Source organism: Dipteris shenzhenensis, chromosome 24 (genome assembly GCF_047967505.1).
Source record: "Dipteris shenzhenensis isolate YYH24624 ecotype China chromosome 24, Dip_SZ_1.0, whole genome shotgun sequence".
NCBI lineage: Eukaryota > Viridiplantae > Streptophyta > Polypodiopsida > Gleicheniales > Dipteridaceae > Dipteris > Dipteris shenzhenensis.
The window spans coordinates 25,487,467-25,505,250 of record NC_141619.1 but is presented as its reverse complement, the minus strand read 5'-3'; the positions used below and the strand labels follow the sequence as shown (position 1 = coordinate 25,505,250).

Sequence of the window (17,784 nt, the reverse complement as noted above, 5' to 3'; positions counted from 1 at the left end):
TTTGACGGTAAGTCCTCAATACGAGGCAGTCCCATCTACATCAGCTCAGTCTAATTTCAGTGATGTACAGCCATCACCCTCATGCATGGATCTGACTCCATCCTTTGCCACAGATATAGATACTCAGCAGGAGTTCACCTATGATCATGCAATTATTCAGCAGGTAAGTCCTCAGCACGAGGCATTCACATCTTCTGCCGCATGCAGAGATATATGCCCCAACGCATTCAGCTCTTCAGGTGATTCCATTCTAGCATCCATCACTGATGCTTTCACCTCTGACATAGAGCATACCTTGGGCTCAGTTCCCTTCAGCAGTTCAGATCAGCAGATCAGTCTTCAAGACATTTCAGCATCGACTCACTCATGCCGCATTGCATCCTTGGATCCAGTTATGACCACCACTTTCGATCAGCAGATCATTCCTCAGTATGAGGATACTTATGCATCAGTACGGTCCTGCTCCAGTGCAATAGACATCATCAGGTTCAGCCATAGCGCAACCTGGGGAGACTCAGTGTTTCATCATGCACTTATGGCTGTCGTATTTTGTCCATACTTGATGCAGATCAGTGGTTGGATCCAAGATTATAGATCAGTCCCTACATCAGCATTCGGCACCTCATTCGCTTCAGGGACATTTTATGCATTCTCAGTTGTATTCCAGGCTTCTAGGCCTTTACACTGTCAACTCCTTCTCGATGAGCCTATGACAGATGCTACATCCCATGCCGATGGATGTTTAGCCATGCACACAGCATACGACCTTCAGCTCATGACAGTTGAGCATACAGGTTTGACATGTTTCCATACCTTGTCAGTTTTATGGGCTTCTTCTTCAGCAGAGCAGTGTATCATACCTGCACCTTCAGCCCCAGATTTTCAGCCCCTGGATCACTCTGTCCACATCGACTATGCAGTCTTCTTCGACCCCGCATCATTCGACAGAGATTATACTTCTACTGCAGCATACCTCACACATTGCTGTCAGTTCTTTTGGGTTGGTGACAACCTCATATGTCACAACCTACCGGATCACATCTCCATAGCTACATCGACTAGCCTCACATCCGGATGCCTCTTCTTTAGAGCAGCTGCATAGTCCACGATGACTCATGACATGTTCAGTACACAGCCATACATGCAGACATTCACACAGTCATCTTTTGATCGACCAGTCTTTGATCCAGGTGGACTTGACTTTCTCCATATTTCCTTCCTCTTCCTTTCGGCCTATCTTCTGGGTTTTATTCCCAAAGGTGAAGGATGACCCACAACTTAAGAGGGGAAAATCCACACCTTGTACAGGACCACATAAGTTGTACTCATTGTACTTGCTTCCGCTTCGTAGTCACTGTGCTCACATACGCACAAATGAAATCCACAAAAAGGTCTTGTACATGCACCCTCTACTTACCTAGTGCAATTTAAGAGGGGGTGTTAAAGATAGTGTAAATTGCACTATCCACATAGGGCATAGGGGCAAACCCTAACCCTAACCCTAAGGGGTTCACATGTATATCTTCATGTTCATTGTCAATACACTTAGTGTACAGGTAGCTATATCATGTGCACTCCTCTCTCTCTCTCCCTCTCTCTCATTTCCATTATCAGAGGTCTGGAAAAGTTCAAAAGAATCGCTCAGGCATCCACTGAGCATCATCTCTTGGATGATTCTTAAATTTGAGCAAGTATTTAGTATAGACATTTCCTTTTCGGGTCGAGGTCTGTTGATGATCAATAATGCATTCAGGTTCTATAATTTCTCTTCATCAACAATCAATGGAGCCTCTTCATAAATAGGATGAATAGGTAAAGGTCCTTTGAAGGGCTTTAAGAGGCTGATATGAAAAGCATTATGTATTTTCCAATTATCAGGTAATTCAAGCCTATAAGCTAGATCATTGATTTTCTGAATCACCTTGAAAGGTCCATAAAAACGAGGGGACATCTTGATTACTAGGCCATTTCTCAACACTCTTCAATCTTCTTTTCTCAATCCAAAGAAGTACATAATCACCTTCTTTAAAAAGCATGTGTTTCCATTTCTTATTAGCTTGTTTTGTGTACTTCTCTTGCGCGATTGCAATGGCTTCTCGAACCTCTTTGAGAATATTTTGATAGTCATGGGTAAATGCATCTGCTGCCTCCACTCTATGGGTCAATCTTGTGATAGGAATAGGTAAAACCTTCCCATAGATAATCTCAATGGGTGCTCTTCCAGTTGCTGAATGAGGAGTATTATTATAGGCAAACTGTAAAAGATGAAGATATTTGTCCCAAGTCTTTGGTCGACTTCCCGCATAAGCTCTTATCATATCCAGAATAGTACTATTTGTTACTTCAATTTGTCCATTCGATTCTAGATGAAAAGCTGATGAGAAATCTAACTAAGTGCCTAGATTATGAAATAATGCAGTCCAGAAATTATTGCAAAACTTCGAATCTCGATCAAACACTATAATCTTTGGCAAGCCATGATGAACAAAGATATGCTTGATGAATAAATGTGCAGCTTGCTGAGCTGTTAAAGTCTTCTTGCATGGGATGAAATAAGCTTGCTTACTAAAGTGATCTACTATCGTCTAGATCATATCATTTTGATTCGCTGTAGTAGGAAAACCTATTATGAAATCCATAGATATTTGTTCCCAAGGTTGCGTAGGAATAGGCAAAGGCATCAGCAATCCTGGGGTCTTTCCTTTGTAACTCTTGATCTTCTGGCAAGTGATGCATTCGGCTACAAACTTAGCCACATCTTTTCTTATAGTAGGCCAATGAAATTCTCTTGCTATCACTTGTAAAGTGGCGGTCACTCCCCTATGTCCCATATATGGTGGTTGGTGCATTTCCTCCATTATAATTTGTCTAAAGGGTCGAGTGATGCATAATTTCTTTTGATAAAAGAGGTATCCATCATTGAATAGTCCAACATAGGATTCCAATTATTATTCTCTAATTTGTTCCATATATCAGAAAAGTCTGGATCCCCTTGATAAGAATTCTTCATTCCTTTGAAAGGCTGGGTCTCTATCGCAGTGATGTGATTAATACTTGGCTTTCTGCTAAGAGCATCAACAACTACATTTTATTTTTTAGGTTGTATTGAATCATGGGCTGAAAACTCTGTATAAAGGATGCCCACTTTATGTGCCTATTGACGGATATTAGTGGCTGAGTCAACAAATGCTTGATACTTTGCTGATCGATTTTGATAAGAAACTCAGCTCCCATCAAATAATGTTTCCACACTCGTAAGGCATGCACAACAGCGGTTAATTCTTTATCATATGTACTATAATTGCATTCCGTTGGTTTTAATTTTCGGCTCTCATATGCTATTGGGATGTCCATCTTGCATAAATACGGCTCCAATTCCATATCCACTAGCATCGGTTACAACTATAAAGAATGGTCTAGAGAAATCGGGTAGTTGCAACACAGGAGCTTGCGTGAGAGCTTCTTTCAAAGCTATAAAAGATTTATCTTGACGCTCAGTCCATAAGAAATGCTTAGCTTTTCTAAGAAGGTCTGTCAATGGATGTGCAATGTATGCAAAATTCTGAACAAACTTTCTGTAAATGCTACATAATCCCAAGAATGATCTTAATTCATGAATATCTCGAGGTTTAGGCCATGTGACTATGCATTCAATCTTCTTTTGGTCCACTCAAATCCCATCAGCGGATACAATGTGACCCAAATACTCTATCTGATCTTGAAAGAAACTACTCTTTTCAGGATTTATGTACAATTGATTTTCTTTCAAGAGTGAAAAGACTAGCTTCAGATGTTCCTTATGCTCCTCAGTGTCTTTGCTAAACACCAGAATATCATCAAAAAATACTACCACACAATCTTGGTGTTTAAGAAAGATTCGGTTCATCATTCTACTAAAAGTAGCTGGAGCATTAGTTAGCCCAAAAGGCATAACTAGGAACTCATAATGTCATGTTTGAGTTCTAAAGGTAGTCTTGTATATATCCTCTTCTACCATACGAACTTGATGATAGCCAGATCTGAGATCTATCTTACTGAAGACCTTGCCCCCTTTCAATTTGTCCAAAAGATCATCAATCCTAGGGATTGGATATTTGTTCTTCACTGTGATTTTGTTTAGTGCACGATAGTCTATGCACGTTCGATAGGTTCCATTTTTCTTTTTGACTAATAAGACAGGTGCTCCATAAGGAGAACTGCTGGGTCTTATCAATCCTCTCTCTATCAGTTCCTTCACTTGCTTTTGAATTTCCTTTTGCTCTAGCTGGTTGACTCTATACGGAGCTTTGCAAGGTGGAGTATTGCTCGGTAGGATTTCTATCCTATGATCTTCAGGTCAAGAACATGGTATTCCAGGCGGTAAATCCTCTAAGAAACAATCAAAAAATTGAGAAAGAAACTTTTGGTGTGTAGGCTTAGTGTTTGGCTGAGTAGCCGTTACCGTATTCACCAAAATCAGATGTGTCCTTCTCAATCCACATCTGGTGTGAATTATAATCTATCTTAGGATTATATTGATGTCTCCATGGCATTCCTAAGATGATATCCACTCCCTGTAAGGGTGCCACTAGAAAGTCTCATTTATCCTTGTATGGTTTGATTGAAATTTCAAGATTCTTTACTTCTCTAGTGCAATTGTACTTTGTCTTGGTAAAAGCAGTTTCGACCTTATAGTTGGATGGGAAAGACTCTAGGTTTAGCTTTGCTAAGGCTCTTTCTGAAATGAAATCATGTGTACTACCATCGGCATATAGAATAACAACCTCTTTTCCATTAATGAAACCTTTCATTTTCAGAAGAGCATGACAGTTATACTTACCTCCCTCTTGCTTGGTTGCTTCATCGTCGATCATGTGCACTTTCGCTGTTGGGGTCTTCTTTCTTTTGGGACATTCGGTGGCTATCTGTCCCACCTTATTGCACCTGAAACACCTTATTTCTTTCTTCAAAAAATTTCCACCGTTCGGCTTCGAAGAAGAATCTGTCTTCTGTGGAACAAAACCATTTTTAGATTTAAAGAAGGGCTTCTTATCAAACCTCTTTTTCTTATGGAAGGGTACAGGCCATTCCAAAATTTTTCCTTCCTTTGGGATCCCATTCTTCCTCTCACAATTCATTGCAAGAGAAATCACAAATTTCAGAGAACGAGGATGAAACATGTTAATCTCGGCTCTCAACTTAGATTTTAGACCTGCCACATACTTCCTGCGTTGATCTCGCTCATTAACTTTCTCTAAGGACTGTAAGTGGATCAACATTTGCCAAAACCTATCAGTGTATGTGGAAATAGTTTCCTTATCGAATTGCCTGAAAGCAACCCACTATTGTCTGACTTTTGCTTTGAAATGTGAGGAAAGAAAATCTCTCTTGATGAGCTTTTGAAAAGACTTCCAAGATTTTGGTCGCCTTTTACTGTGCTTAGTGATATTCCACCAAAGTGCAGCACTCTCCGCTAAATGATTTGCAACACACTTAATCTTATCTTTTTTAAAGAATTTCTCCCCTGCAAAGCAATCATTTAAGTGACTGATCCAAGACAAAACAATGCGTGCTTCTTTCTTTCCACATCGAAGTATAATTTATCGAGTGAAAATTGAGTAAAAGAGATTACAATGTACACCTACGTCCAATAACACGTTATATAAAAATCAACAACTTATACCAACCAAAAATTGAATAGAGGATCTTACATTTATAAAAACTTGGAAATTGCTGAGAGCCTTAACGGCCAAAAGATTACAGCTAGTGACCATAACCATTCAAATATAAAAGCTAACAACAGTGCATACTGAGAGCCTCAAATTGAACAAAAAGAGATTACATAAATGTAATAAAAACTCAGCAATTGCTGAGAGCCTTAGAGACCAAAACATTACATCCAGTTAGCCAAAATATTGTTGAGAGCCTTAGAGGCCAAAAGATTACATCCAACCATTGCTGAGAGCCTTGTCTGAGCAAGAGGGAATTTGTACAACTCAGTTTTCCGCCGGTCTAGCTTGTTGCATTAAAAAATTTTAGGGAGCCAAAGGAGGATACGATGGAGAGGCCGAAGACCATGCACATTGTCAGGACTCAGATTATGGCCCCCCCAACAAGTCGAGAGTACTCTGCTCTAAAAATATTGAGGCCTATGTCGACACCTAAGGGGAACCCATACACCACAACCATAAAGAGGCCCTCTGTGAGCATGTCAGCTAAGGTGGAATACTGAGGCCTATGTCGACACCTAGGGGGAACCCATACACCACAACCATAAAGAGGCTCTCTGTGAGCATGTCATCTAAGGTGGTGACATGCAGATGTGTGGGGAATCGACTGTGAACGAAGGGTCTCCACTAGTACTAGCATTTCTACTCCAGGTGAGTGCAACGCAATCACCTTATATGAGAAGAAGATAACATTGGGATCACAAAGCATCGAGAGGGGGGGGGGGTAGTACGCATGGTGAAGATGAGTGGGTGAGCAGCAGATGAGCAGGGGAGCATATGAGTGACGAGAGTTGGAGGAGGGAGCGTGGAGAAAAGTAGAGTAGGGGCGAAAAAGAGCTAGAGGAGGGGTGTGGAGCAAAGTAGCAAAGCGTGTGGAGCAAAGTAGTAGAGCACGGGTGAGGATGAGAGCAACGTAGTAAAATGCCAAATGCCACGCATCTTATATATATTATAAAGTTCGAGCCAGTGTGGGGGCTGGAGCCCAGGGTTCCATCCATATTAATTGCAGGCCACCGCGGTGGAATCTTAGGCACCACCTCAAACGAGCTGGTAATCATGAAGCAGACGCCATGTGGTGGGTGAGCAGGCCACTCCGATGGCTAGCAATTAACTGCCAGCCCGGTGGAATCTTAGCCACGACAGACGTGGCTGATGAGAGCTACCACCACTGGGCAGTAATTCCCACAAAGGCAAATCATGAATCTCTAATTACTCATTACCATGCACTCTAGTTCTCTACTGAGCATGCAAGCCCGGTGACTGGTAATTTTTACTGCACTCGTAGTGATCATGCATGCTTAAGCCTGATGGAGGGTGACCGGTGCTCTACTGGTAGCCCGGTGGAATCGTAGCTATGACAGACGTGGCTGTAATCACTCATTACCATGCACTCTAGTACTCTACTGAGCATGCGAGCCCGATGACTGGTAATTTTTACTGCACTTGTAATGATCATGCATGCTTAAGCTCGGTGGTGGGTGAGCGGTGGTGGCTAGTAATTTTAACGTGGCTGATGACAGCCACCACCACCGGCCAATAATTCCCATAAAAGTAAATCATGAAGCCTAATCACCTCTAACCTCTCTCATTACCATGCACTCTAGTACTCTCCTGAGCATGCAAGCCTAGTGACTGGTAATTTACTGCACTCGTAGTAATCATGCATGCAAACCTTGACAGTGTAGTCGAGCTACATACCGTTATTCCATTCCCTTAACCATTTCGTCTTCTATCCCTCTCGACTGTTCCGTCTTCTATCCCTCTCCCTTAACCGTTTCTTCTTCTATCCCTCTCGACCGTTTCGTTCTCCCTTGCAATCGGATTGCAAACTCAAGCCTCCACTACTCCATTTCCTTCATTGTTTCATCTTCTATCCCTCTTGACCATTTCTTTCTCCCTTGCAATCGAACTGCAAACTCAAGCCTCCACTGTTCCATTTCTTTCACTATTTCATCTTCTATCCCTCTCGACCATTTCTATCTCCCTTGCACTTTTCCTGCAACTTCTATCCCCTCTTGTAATGGACCCTGCACAGTTCGGGAGCTCCTCACACAATCTTTCCTCCCCCTCTGTAGCACAGTGTGAGAGCCCCATGACATATGGGACCTCCTCTCTCTCTCTTCAAAAGCCCAATTTGTATGCTCTCCAAAACTTCACCAAGTTGGTACAAGAGGTGCACGTGAAGGAGGGGCAACTAGTCTGTCAAGGTCAGAAGATTACCATCAAGGAAAGCATGATTGAAAATGCTCTAGGAATTTTTGGAGGCAATTTGCAAGCACACTTTTTGAGAAGCAGTGGAAGAGACAGGATATTCTAGATGTATACCCCAACGATCAGATTAGTAAAGATGGTGGAGTCAAGATTTCGAGCTTGCCAACATACCTTCAAGATGTGTTGAAGTAGACCATTCACTTCTTTACTGATACGAGAGGAACCTGCAAGTTTTGGGATGGCAAATCCCAATTGTCGTCTCAGTCCGCTAGAGTTGCAATGCACCTGATGGCATCTACCCTCAAAGGGATTTTTGAGCAATACGATAAGCAGATTTCTCAGAAGGTGACTTTTCTACAAGAGAAAGCCACTGAGCAGCAAAGGCAACGCAACTTGAGAAAAGTCTCAGGGAAGGTGCAGAAGCCAAGGTAGAGGAGACACAAGCGATGGTCTTGCAGGCACAAGAGCAAGCTGAGGCCGCTACAAAAATGGTCGACATGGAAAGGCATAGAAGAGAAGAAGCAGAGAAGCGCATGAAGTAGCTCCGAGATAGGCTCGAAGAAGTGAGAAATGACGGGGACATGGCGGACAAGGAGCTAGAAAAGATGCGAAAGGATCTTGAAGATCAGAGAGCCGAAAAGGAGGTTCTTTACAAACGGCTCTGCAACATGCAGATCACATTGAACATTGAAAAAGACCAAATGATGGAGGAGCTGAAAAGGGAGAATGCAGAAACCAGAAAGGTGATGCAGGAATTGCGAGAGAGCTTCAAGGCTAGGAAGGATGGGGCAGAGAACAGCCGGGGTAGAGAAGACAACGAGGCAGCTCTCCAGGCCAGGAAGGATGCAGAGAGCAACCACGGTGGAGCAAGTTGCAGCAGCCACGGTGAGGGTTGTTTTTTCGAAACACTGTTGGAAGTCCAAAGAGTAAGATACAAGACCTTGCAAGAAGATTACGATAGGGCTGTGCACAAGCTTGCCGTGGCTTTCGATAGTTATGAAAAGCACTCTGTCGTCCTGAGAGATTTCCAAACTAGAGTAGAAGTCTTGGAAACGGCCCATGAAGATGTTTTTGAGCAATTTAAGTAGCTTCAACAAATGCTGATGAAGCTGTTGCACAAAGTGAGCAAAAAGTGGAGGAGATGCAGGAGAACATCAGCAGCCTTAGGATTAGGGAGGAAGGAATCAAGAAGCAACTTTGTCATGTACATAGAAAGACTGTGGTATTGACGGCCGCAATAGTTAAATCGGATGCCTATCCTGCTATGCAACACGGTCCGAAATGCATGGTCAGCCATACCCCCACCATAGATGACTGCTATATCCGATGGCCTGCGTGCTACCACCCTGTGCACGTTTTTTTCTTTGAGATGTTTGTGCATACAAAATCACTATGTAGAGAATGCCATTTGCCATTGCCCAAGTCATGGACAAATCAAATGTGCCTGCCTACTACATCTATCTACGACGAGAAAGTAGATGTTGTAGCTCAATTTGCCCTTTGGGCAAAAGATACAAAAGACAAGAAGCTCAAATTGAAGAAGGCCAATACCGAGCCTGACTGCGAGGAAAAGGAGCTTGAAGGGAGGAACCAGCCCCCTTTAGGAAAGGAGCAAGAAGGGCCGAGCCTACAACCAGGAAGCTCAAATCAAGGAAAGAGGAAGCGGCATGAAGGGAGGGGCCGGGTCCTTGCAGGAAGGAACTAGCCCCATTTTGAAAAGGAGCAAGAAGGGCCAAGCAGGGAGCTCAACAAGGAGTCCTTGAGATGTAATATGAAGGAAAGAGATGTAATCTATGCAATCTGTGTGTAATCTATTGAATTGTTAATCTTATCCAGAGTTTACTTGGGCAATGTTTTCTCAACTATGTGACTAGATAGTGTCCTTTGATCCATGCCAGCGTCGTGATAATAATGAGACGAAAGATTTCGATTTGACAAGTAATGTGAGATGAAAGATTTTGATTAGATCACTAATGTGAGACTGAAAGATTTCGATTAGTCAACTAATGTGAGAAGAAAGATTTCAATTAAACAACTAATGTAAGATGAAAGATTTCAATTAGACAACTAACATGAGATTGAAGAATGAGAAGGTCGGGAACTCAAAGATTTCGATTACCAAAGTAACATGAGACTAAAGATTGAGAAGGTCGGGCTCAATGAACTCTCTCCCTATTTAAGTGCAGTGCAAACACAACTAAGAGCCCATTATGAAATCTAGCCCCAAAACTCTGTACACTGATCCAAACTCTGTACACAGATCCACCTACTGCCGATCCACCTACAATGAATATATGGCACACCCAAATAAATTTGGAATGCTTTTGTTCTATCTGAAAACGATGTTGGATGGCATCCTCGCAAAAACAGACCTGAAGAAGGAGGAAAATAGTTGCAAGGAGGACATGCTTCGATGGTGGGTGTATTACTTGGAGTCGGCAGAGACGTTGAATATTAATTTCCCTGGCTATTGTTTTTCTTGCTCCTTTAAGGTACTCGTCAAGCTCATGATGTAGGTTTCTTTTGGCAAGACATGATAGAGGCGCGAAGATGTATATAGTGCAAAGACCAGGATGAAGAGGACCCCCAACGAAAGGAGGAGTTACTATGGGCGTACAAGTCGGCAGAGTCAAGCAAACAGTGTGTAATCTGAGTGTGTGAAGAGGTCTACCATTGTGCATTAGACTGGCCTAAAGAGCTGGGAGATGCTTGCTATAGAGAGGCTGTAATTTTCTTGTGCCGCAAAATGTCGTCGTATTTTGAAAAAATAAAAATCTTGCAGACATTTCTTGGACTTGTGGACTTTCTCATGGTGCTCATAATACCTGATTTTGTATCGACCTACTTCCATGTTAGTACTTAAATATTTTAAATAGCCCGGTGGTTGAAATTTGACGGTTAATGATAAGCAGTCTAAAGGGCACTGTTTTAGTATAGCACTGTGCAACAAATTTTAGGATAGCACGGCAATAGTATAGGGATAGCACGGTAGTAATGCAGGATAAGTTATCGATAGCGCGGTGGTTGGTTGCGTTAGGATATTAATGGCCACCAGCGCGGTGGTTTGCTTCTATTATTACAAGATGAATGGATTTGTAGAATGTGTGGATTCGTTATGGGAAACCAGCGCGGTGGTTGTTGGGATATACTAAAAACAAGCATGGGATGAAATTTAACGGTTAACAAAATGATAAACAGTCTAAAGGGCACTGTTTTAGTATAGCACTGTGCAATAAATTTTAGGATAGCACGACAGTAGTGTAGGGGTAGCACGGCAGTAGTATAGGAGGATAAGTTATCGCCAGCGCAGTGGTTGGTTGCACTAGGATATTAACAGCCACCAGCACGGTGGTTTGCTTCTAATATTACAAGATGAATGGATTTGTAGGATGTGTGGATTCATTATGGGAAACCAACGCAGTGGTTGTTGGGATATACTAAAAACAAGCATGGGATGAAATTTGACAGTTAACGAAATGATAAATAGTCTAAAGGGGATTGTTTTAGTATAGCATTGTGCAACAAATTTTAGGATAGCACGGCAGTAGTGTACTGATAGCACAGTAGTAGTGCACGATAAGTTATCGCCAGCGTGGTGGTTGGTTGCACTAGGATATTAACAGCCACTAGCGCGGTGGTTTGCTTCTAATATTACAAGATAAATGGATTTAGTAAGATGTGTGGATTAGTTAGGGGAAACCAGCGCGGTGGTTGTTGGGATATACTAAAAACAAGCATGGGATTTACCATTTGGGATTTACATAAATAATTTAATAAACCAGCACGGTGGTTGTTTGGGATATACTAAAAAGAAGCATAGTGTGGAAAGCTCAGCTCAGAGAAATTAAGCTAGTTTCCTTCTTTAGAAAATCCTAACTCTCTCTCTCTCTCTCTTTGCCGATGAGGGGGAAGCTAGCCAAATATATGCATGTCAACCTTGCATGCCTGCTGTATGGCAGATTGGTGGAGACAGTACATTGCTTGTTTTTTGGAAGTGTGTAGTGGCTAGAGAGGTTTGGAGGCACCTAGAATTGGTGATTCGTTGAGTAAAAAACGTGGCACCTTTTTTCTTAGGAATTCAGCATATAACGAGCAACACGGCGGGACTCCCTTCAACCCTAGCAGCTTGCTGCCCATACTTGCAAGCCGTCGTGATCATGGCCATTTGGGATGTTAGGAACAAGTAGGTCTTCTAGCAAAAATCCCTCGGATTTCGAGAAACCACCATCTTGACCTTGTCAGTTCGAACCTCCGGGACCTAAGTTGGGCAGCCAATAACAAGGATCCGCTAATAAGCCGATCCCTCCTTGAAGTCCATGTGGAAATTTGATGGGATGACAAGTGTACCCTCGCTACTTGCAATGCCTTTCGTTTTGGAAAACCATGTATTTTAATGTTATTTCTAGGACAATGTGGAAAGGTTTGTAGCAATCAAACATATCTATGTTGTAGTTTCAAGTATTTTAGAGGACCACACCTACATTCAATATTTTAAAATTGTGACAATGTGCCAACTAGCACAACACACTCCATAACAAGACATGAATCAATTAAAGAAACTAAAGAAAATGAGCTCCATACTAAAGCATGGGAAAGATATTTGGTTATGGTAAAGAAGCTCCTTTATTAATTCCATAACTCAGATGACTAAGGCTAATTAGTTAATTAGAAAGACAAGCGGGCACACACGCACACATAGATAGTTCTTATCCCATCTAATCTTGATCCCATCTAATCCAAAGGGTGAGGTCGACCTCCTGAGGCAATGTAGTTAGTGGGATAGGTTAGATTATTAAAAGGCTTGAGTAATCTCAAGGTGGTGATGGGCTCCCCCCAAACCACAACACACAAATACATAGCAAGTGTGCATGCGAGACACAGCAAACAACAAAAGAAAGAAAAATCCTGAAAAAGGTCAATTGATTGAATCCCCTTGTCACGTCTTTTTTGGAGAGAGAGAGAGAGAGAGAGAGAGAGAGAGAGAGAACAGAAGTGCACTAGAACAATGTTAAGTAGCAAATTTGGATGTAAGGGACAAAATTACTTCTAAGGTGCATGGACAGCAGGAATGAAAAGAGTGGTGATGGGATGGGGATCCCATGTTCCCCCCAACCCCTCACCATCACTCTAACCTCACCCGGTCCCGGACGAGTGGGCTTGGCTCGTGGTCGAACACACACCCACACCGCACTCACACACACATTCTACTACGAGGCGGGCCTGCTCGCCGTGAGTTGGGGATTCCATGTTATCACCCATTAGACTGGGGCTGTGCTTTTTCGGGTTCTGGGAGGAGAGAAGAAGAGGTGTGACCGGGCGAGAGAGTTTTAAAAAGAAGCTTTGAAGAACTCTAGGGGCACCAGCTCAGCAATGAGGGGATGCCATGTCATCAAGGAAGATTGCCACGTGGAAAGGAAATACTGGTGAAGATGAACGGTGGAGAAAAAAGCAAGGTGAAAGATGAACGGCGGAGATGTAATCGTGCGACCCTTGTTGAAATTCAAACGAGTTTCTTGCTTCTCTCTTGTCTTCTAAAAAGTTTACACTTCTTTTTTGCTCCCCCTTTTTGTTGCTGCTGCTCCTGGTTCATCTTCTTGCCCCGGCTATGGCGATCTTACCCCTCCTCGCCGCCTCCTAGTATCCCTCCTCATTGCATTCACTCTTCCTCCCCTCCCTGCTTCCTTACTTTGGCCTTTCTCCAGGTGTCGCTGTTCAAGATCGGGATTACCGCTGCGGCTTCCCCTATTCTGGCTGCCTTGTTCCGGTTCTGCCGACACCGCCGCACTCTTGCAGATTACGGTAACCGAAGCTTGAATTCATCCTAATTTCGATAGGCTAGTTGCTTACCGGCGAGGGGAATCATCGGAGTAAAGTTAGAGACGCATCCGAGACCCGGCGTTAAGATAGCAGCATGGATTTACCCGGCGGAACATAATCCTCCAGCAGAATTGCAGCACCCGTGCAGCACATAGATTTGTTGCTTAACGGGGAGAGGAATCATCAGAGTTAGAAAGGGAAGGCTAGAGAAGCCTCCAACAAGAAGTTGTTCAGCATTTTGATACCAAAGGCTTGCCATTGTGATCAGCAAGGGTTTCGACGAAGCAAACGGGAAGAATCCTGCTAGCGGACAACGTTTTATTCAAATCGCAAGAGACGGACAGATAGGTTCTGGAGGAAGGGAAACACAATTTCTGTGGAAGCAATCAAAGCTCTCCCATTCTTCCGTTTTCTCCCACGCTTTTAGACTTGCAATCCTGCTTGCGCAGCGTTTCGTCATCTCATCAGCAACTATGGGGCATGATCCGGAGCTGGCTCCCGAAGAAGAACCCCCTCCTGAACTGGATGTCCACGAATATCTCAACCGCAGCGACCCTTTCCTTGTCATCTGCCGTTGCTTCAGCGTCCTCACAGCCATAAGCGCCCTTCTTTGCGTTGCCGTCAATGTCTTCTCTGCAGTGCAGTCCTTTCGCAGCGGGCAAGACGTGAGTACTCTGAAATGTGCAATGAAGTAGGCCATGGCATCGTTTCTGCGAGTGATTAGGCAATGAGTGTTTTGCATCGACAGGTTTTCAGTGGCATTTTGCGTTGCTACGCCGTGGTCATTGCGTTGTTCGTCGCTGTTGCTGAGACGGAATGGCAGCGAATATTCAATTTCTGGAAAGTAAGAGCTCTTCGCAAATGTTTTCGATTCCCCTCTGGAATGCCGTTTGGAGGTTTCGATACTTTAAACGTGGATTTGAAGAATTGTACAATCATATTTGTGTTCGATCTTACAACTGCACGCCCTATTGTGATGGCAGATCCTTGAATACTGGGCTGGGAGAGGGATGCTGCAAGTCTTGTAAGCTTCTGCCGTGCGACTTCACACGTTTCTTGTAGACAGACTCGACTTTCGGGGGTGTGTGTGTGTGTGTGTGAGAGAGAGAGAGAGAGAGAGAGAGAGAGAGAGAGAGGTCATTTGATGATATGGTCAAGCGTTTGCAGTGTTGCAATTATGACAAGGGCGCTTGCGGATCAAGAGGCAGAGGGGAGTGCGATTGTTATTCTGCAGGAGGTCTCAAGCTACTTGCTTCTGGCCTGCGGTGTCGTCTACATTGTCACGGTAACGTCGCTTGCTCCTTTTCTTGCACAAAGCAAGCAGATGCTCATTTGGAAGGGAACCAAGCCTTAACACATAAATACTACAGGGATTGCTCTGCATTGGTCATTTGAAACGCACGCGACTGCAAAAAGCGCAGTGGCGGGTACAAGCTGCTAGGGATCTCGAGGTTAGATATTGAGTTTCGTTCTCTGGGTTGAGCATCCACTCAGGGTTTGTATTCATTCCGAAATGTAAACGAAACTTGTCCTAAAGAGATACCCAATCTATGCAGGAGGTAGAGAGGCGCAGAAAAGAACTACAAGGCTTGCTGTCTGGGCGTTCCTAGAGACTGAAATTCTGATTGTGGAGTATGGCTATGGTGTTCAACCTATCTAGGAAAGGGCATGGAAGAAGAAGGGCCGTGTATGACGAGTTTTGTATTCACAATTATTAGGCCACTGGGTATGCAAAATCTCGTGAAAGTCAGATAACTTAATCGATGTTGGCAAGTGTGTAGAGGTGCTGGGATCTGCACATGTGGAGATGTTTTGAGTGTACAGTAGGTAATTTGAAGTGCAATCGATTCTATTGGGTTTTGTTAGTGCAGGATTTGTGTAGTGGCTTCTCTTCAACACTGGTAGATCAAAAAAAGCACAGAAGACTGACCGTATTGGTCTTTCTCCTGGCCTCGGGGAATTTTGAGCAATAACCATGAAAGCTAAGCCCGATGGAGCAATGGAGATCTACCTCAACAAATGGGCTCGATCGCCCCTGAGGTGGTTTTTTTCAACGAGGGCATTGTGTATACACCTGGGTACTGATACGACCGTGTATCTTGCTTCTATTTCGTGCTGGATCACAAAATCAGTGCCTTTGCTTTGTCAAAAACATCAATAATCAGAGTTTAGTGTCCGTTGCACAAGTTGTTTCGTTTTGTTACTAGAACTCAAATGATTCTGATAGCGTAACAAACTCAATAATAAACAACTGTATCGACTTTCAAGTTGCTACATTTTGGGCGGCGATCTTGTCCACAGTTTTTTAGGAAGGCAATAGAGATACAAAGGTATCCGAAAGGGCCAAGAGCCAAGAGCCAAAATAACAGACGTAAATAAAGGAAGCTGTAAACGTAAAAGGAAGCTGTAAACGTAGGCAGATAGAAAAGCTCTCTCTGAGGACTGGATGCTTCTCTCATTCTAAGCCCCTTCTCTTTTTAATTGAACTATCACAGAATGTGTTTAGGGCGTCTTTGCCTTCCTCCCTCTTTTTCTCTCTCTTTATGTCTTTCTCCCTCATTGTTCTGTTGTTTCTTACCTTTGTTTTGAAGAACATTCTGAATTTGCAAGATTGGATATATTCTAGTCTTACAAACGGATATATCAATTTGTAAGATTGGATACATTCTTGACAGTTATATCTTTATTCAAGCTCAAAATCTTAAATCATTGATTTGTGGCTTACTATGCCCCCTTACCCTTGAATTAAGACAAAATCCTTCGGTTGGTTTGTGTTGAGACTGATGGATGATGGGTGACGAGAGCAGTTAATTACGCGGGTTTTTTTTGTCGTTTCTGTTTCATCCATATTACATGCTTTTCTTTTGCATTGTTGGTTTGCCTGCCTTTCCAACAATCAATGATTGCTTGACTTATTTTCTGCTGAATGTTAGGAGTTAATTCCCTCTTTGTACATGTTGTTTTGGCCGTCCCAATTATGGAGGAAATTTTGAGTTTCAAAGAGCCATTAGCATGGTCGCATGGTATGTGTATATTGGGAAATTTGTTTCTCAGTTTTTCCTCACCTTGCTCTTTTGTTTTTTGTGTTTGATGCTGCATTGAAGATGGAAGGTGTTACAATTCTTTTACAGAAGGTGTCCACGAAAGTGGATGGATGGGAATGTTTTTGCTTGAAGCAGTTTGTTTCAAGATACGTTTCGTTAATGCTGTTTTGGGAGCTAGACATACATGCAGTGTGATTGTGCGGCTTTTTAATATCTCCAACACTGTTTGATAGGAAGGATGCTGAAAGAAGTTGAGGGAGCCAAACATACATTTTACTTCGGGAAATACAGAGAAACGTGTATTGTTAAACGTATCAACTGTTATGAAAGCATTTGCAGTAGGATGTGAGGAAATGCTCTCTCTCTCTCTCTCCATGAACAAAATGAGTAAAGCATTTATGAGGCATTTGGTTCAATTTGTGTGTTATCATCAAGAACTCATGAGAGACTTGTTGCAAACTCATGCTTTGTCATTCTATAATGTGGTCCTCTTGATTTTTCCCAAATCATTGGGCTAGTGTAGTTAGTGAACTCTTGGTAAGCATTGAGTTTTCCTTGCTCGACCAAACCTTGTGTTGATAGATCCTCCTTGGGAAAAGGAGATAGCTCACCAATGTATGATGTGGGTAAACGTTTTTGCGACTACTCAGGATTGCATAATGGATCTTGCAAAATGGAATGTAGTTGAGCCTCCATGTCAAGGTACTATGTATACATGCACCTCTGCATGTATCTTTGCAATACATTTAGGTAATAGTCTTTTTAATTATCTTGTTGGTGAGATGTATGGAGGTTAGTTTCAAACTTTGTGTTGATAAATCCTCCTTGGGTAAAGGAGATAGCTCACCAATGTATGATGCGGGTAAATGTTTTTGTGACTACTCAGGATTGCATAATGGATCTTGCAGAATGGAATGTAGTTGAGCCTCCATGTCAAGGTACTATGTATACATGCACCTTTGCATGTATCTTTGCAATGCATTTAGGTAATAGTCTTTTTAATT

General features: G+C 42.8%; 1 protein-coding gene across 4 annotated transcripts; it reads left to right on the top strand.

The window, feature by feature from the left end:
- The first annotated feature begins 13,487 nt into the window (after nucleotides 1-13,487).
- LOC147886416 (uncharacterized) lies at nucleotides 13,488-16,286 on the top strand. Of its 4 annotated transcripts, none has more exons than XR_015543333.1 (7): nucleotides 13,488-14,401; nucleotides 14,485-14,580; nucleotides 14,720-14,760; nucleotides 14,904-15,021; nucleotides 15,107-15,187; nucleotides 15,293-15,462; nucleotides 15,608-16,286. XR_015543333.1 is itself a non-coding variant. In XM_087395773.1 (7 exons), exons 2-7 carry the CDS (start codon nucleotides 14,210-14,212, stop codon nucleotides 15,344-15,346), a joined length of 582 nt encoding a protein of 193 aa, XP_087251899.1. In that variant the 5' UTR covers nucleotides 13,488-13,718; nucleotides 14,005-14,209; the 3' UTR covers nucleotides 15,347-16,286. The 4 variants fall into 4 exon arrangements, 2 of the variants coding, with proteins under 2 accessions (XP_087251899.1, XP_087251897.1); XR_015543334.1 differs by having other exon boundaries at nucleotides 15,603-16,286; XM_087395773.1 differs by having other exon boundaries at nucleotides 13,488-13,718; nucleotides 14,005-14,401; nucleotides 15,293-16,286.
- The last annotated feature ends 1,498 nt before the right edge of the window (nucleotides 16,287-17,784 follow it).

Coding starts and splice junctions, on each gene's coding strand:
- LOC147886416 (XM_087395773.1), top strand. CDS start 14,210: ATGGGGCATGATCCGGAGCTGGCTCCCGAAGAAGAACCCCCTCCTGAA. Junction 14,402..14,484: donor CCTTTCGCAGCGGGCAAGAC/GTGAGTACTCTG, acceptor TTGCATCGACAG/GTTTTCAGTGGCATTTTGCG. Junction 15,022..15,106: donor GTGTCGTCTACATTGTCACG/GTAACGTCGCTT, acceptor TAAATACTACAG/GGATTGCTCTGCATTGGTCA.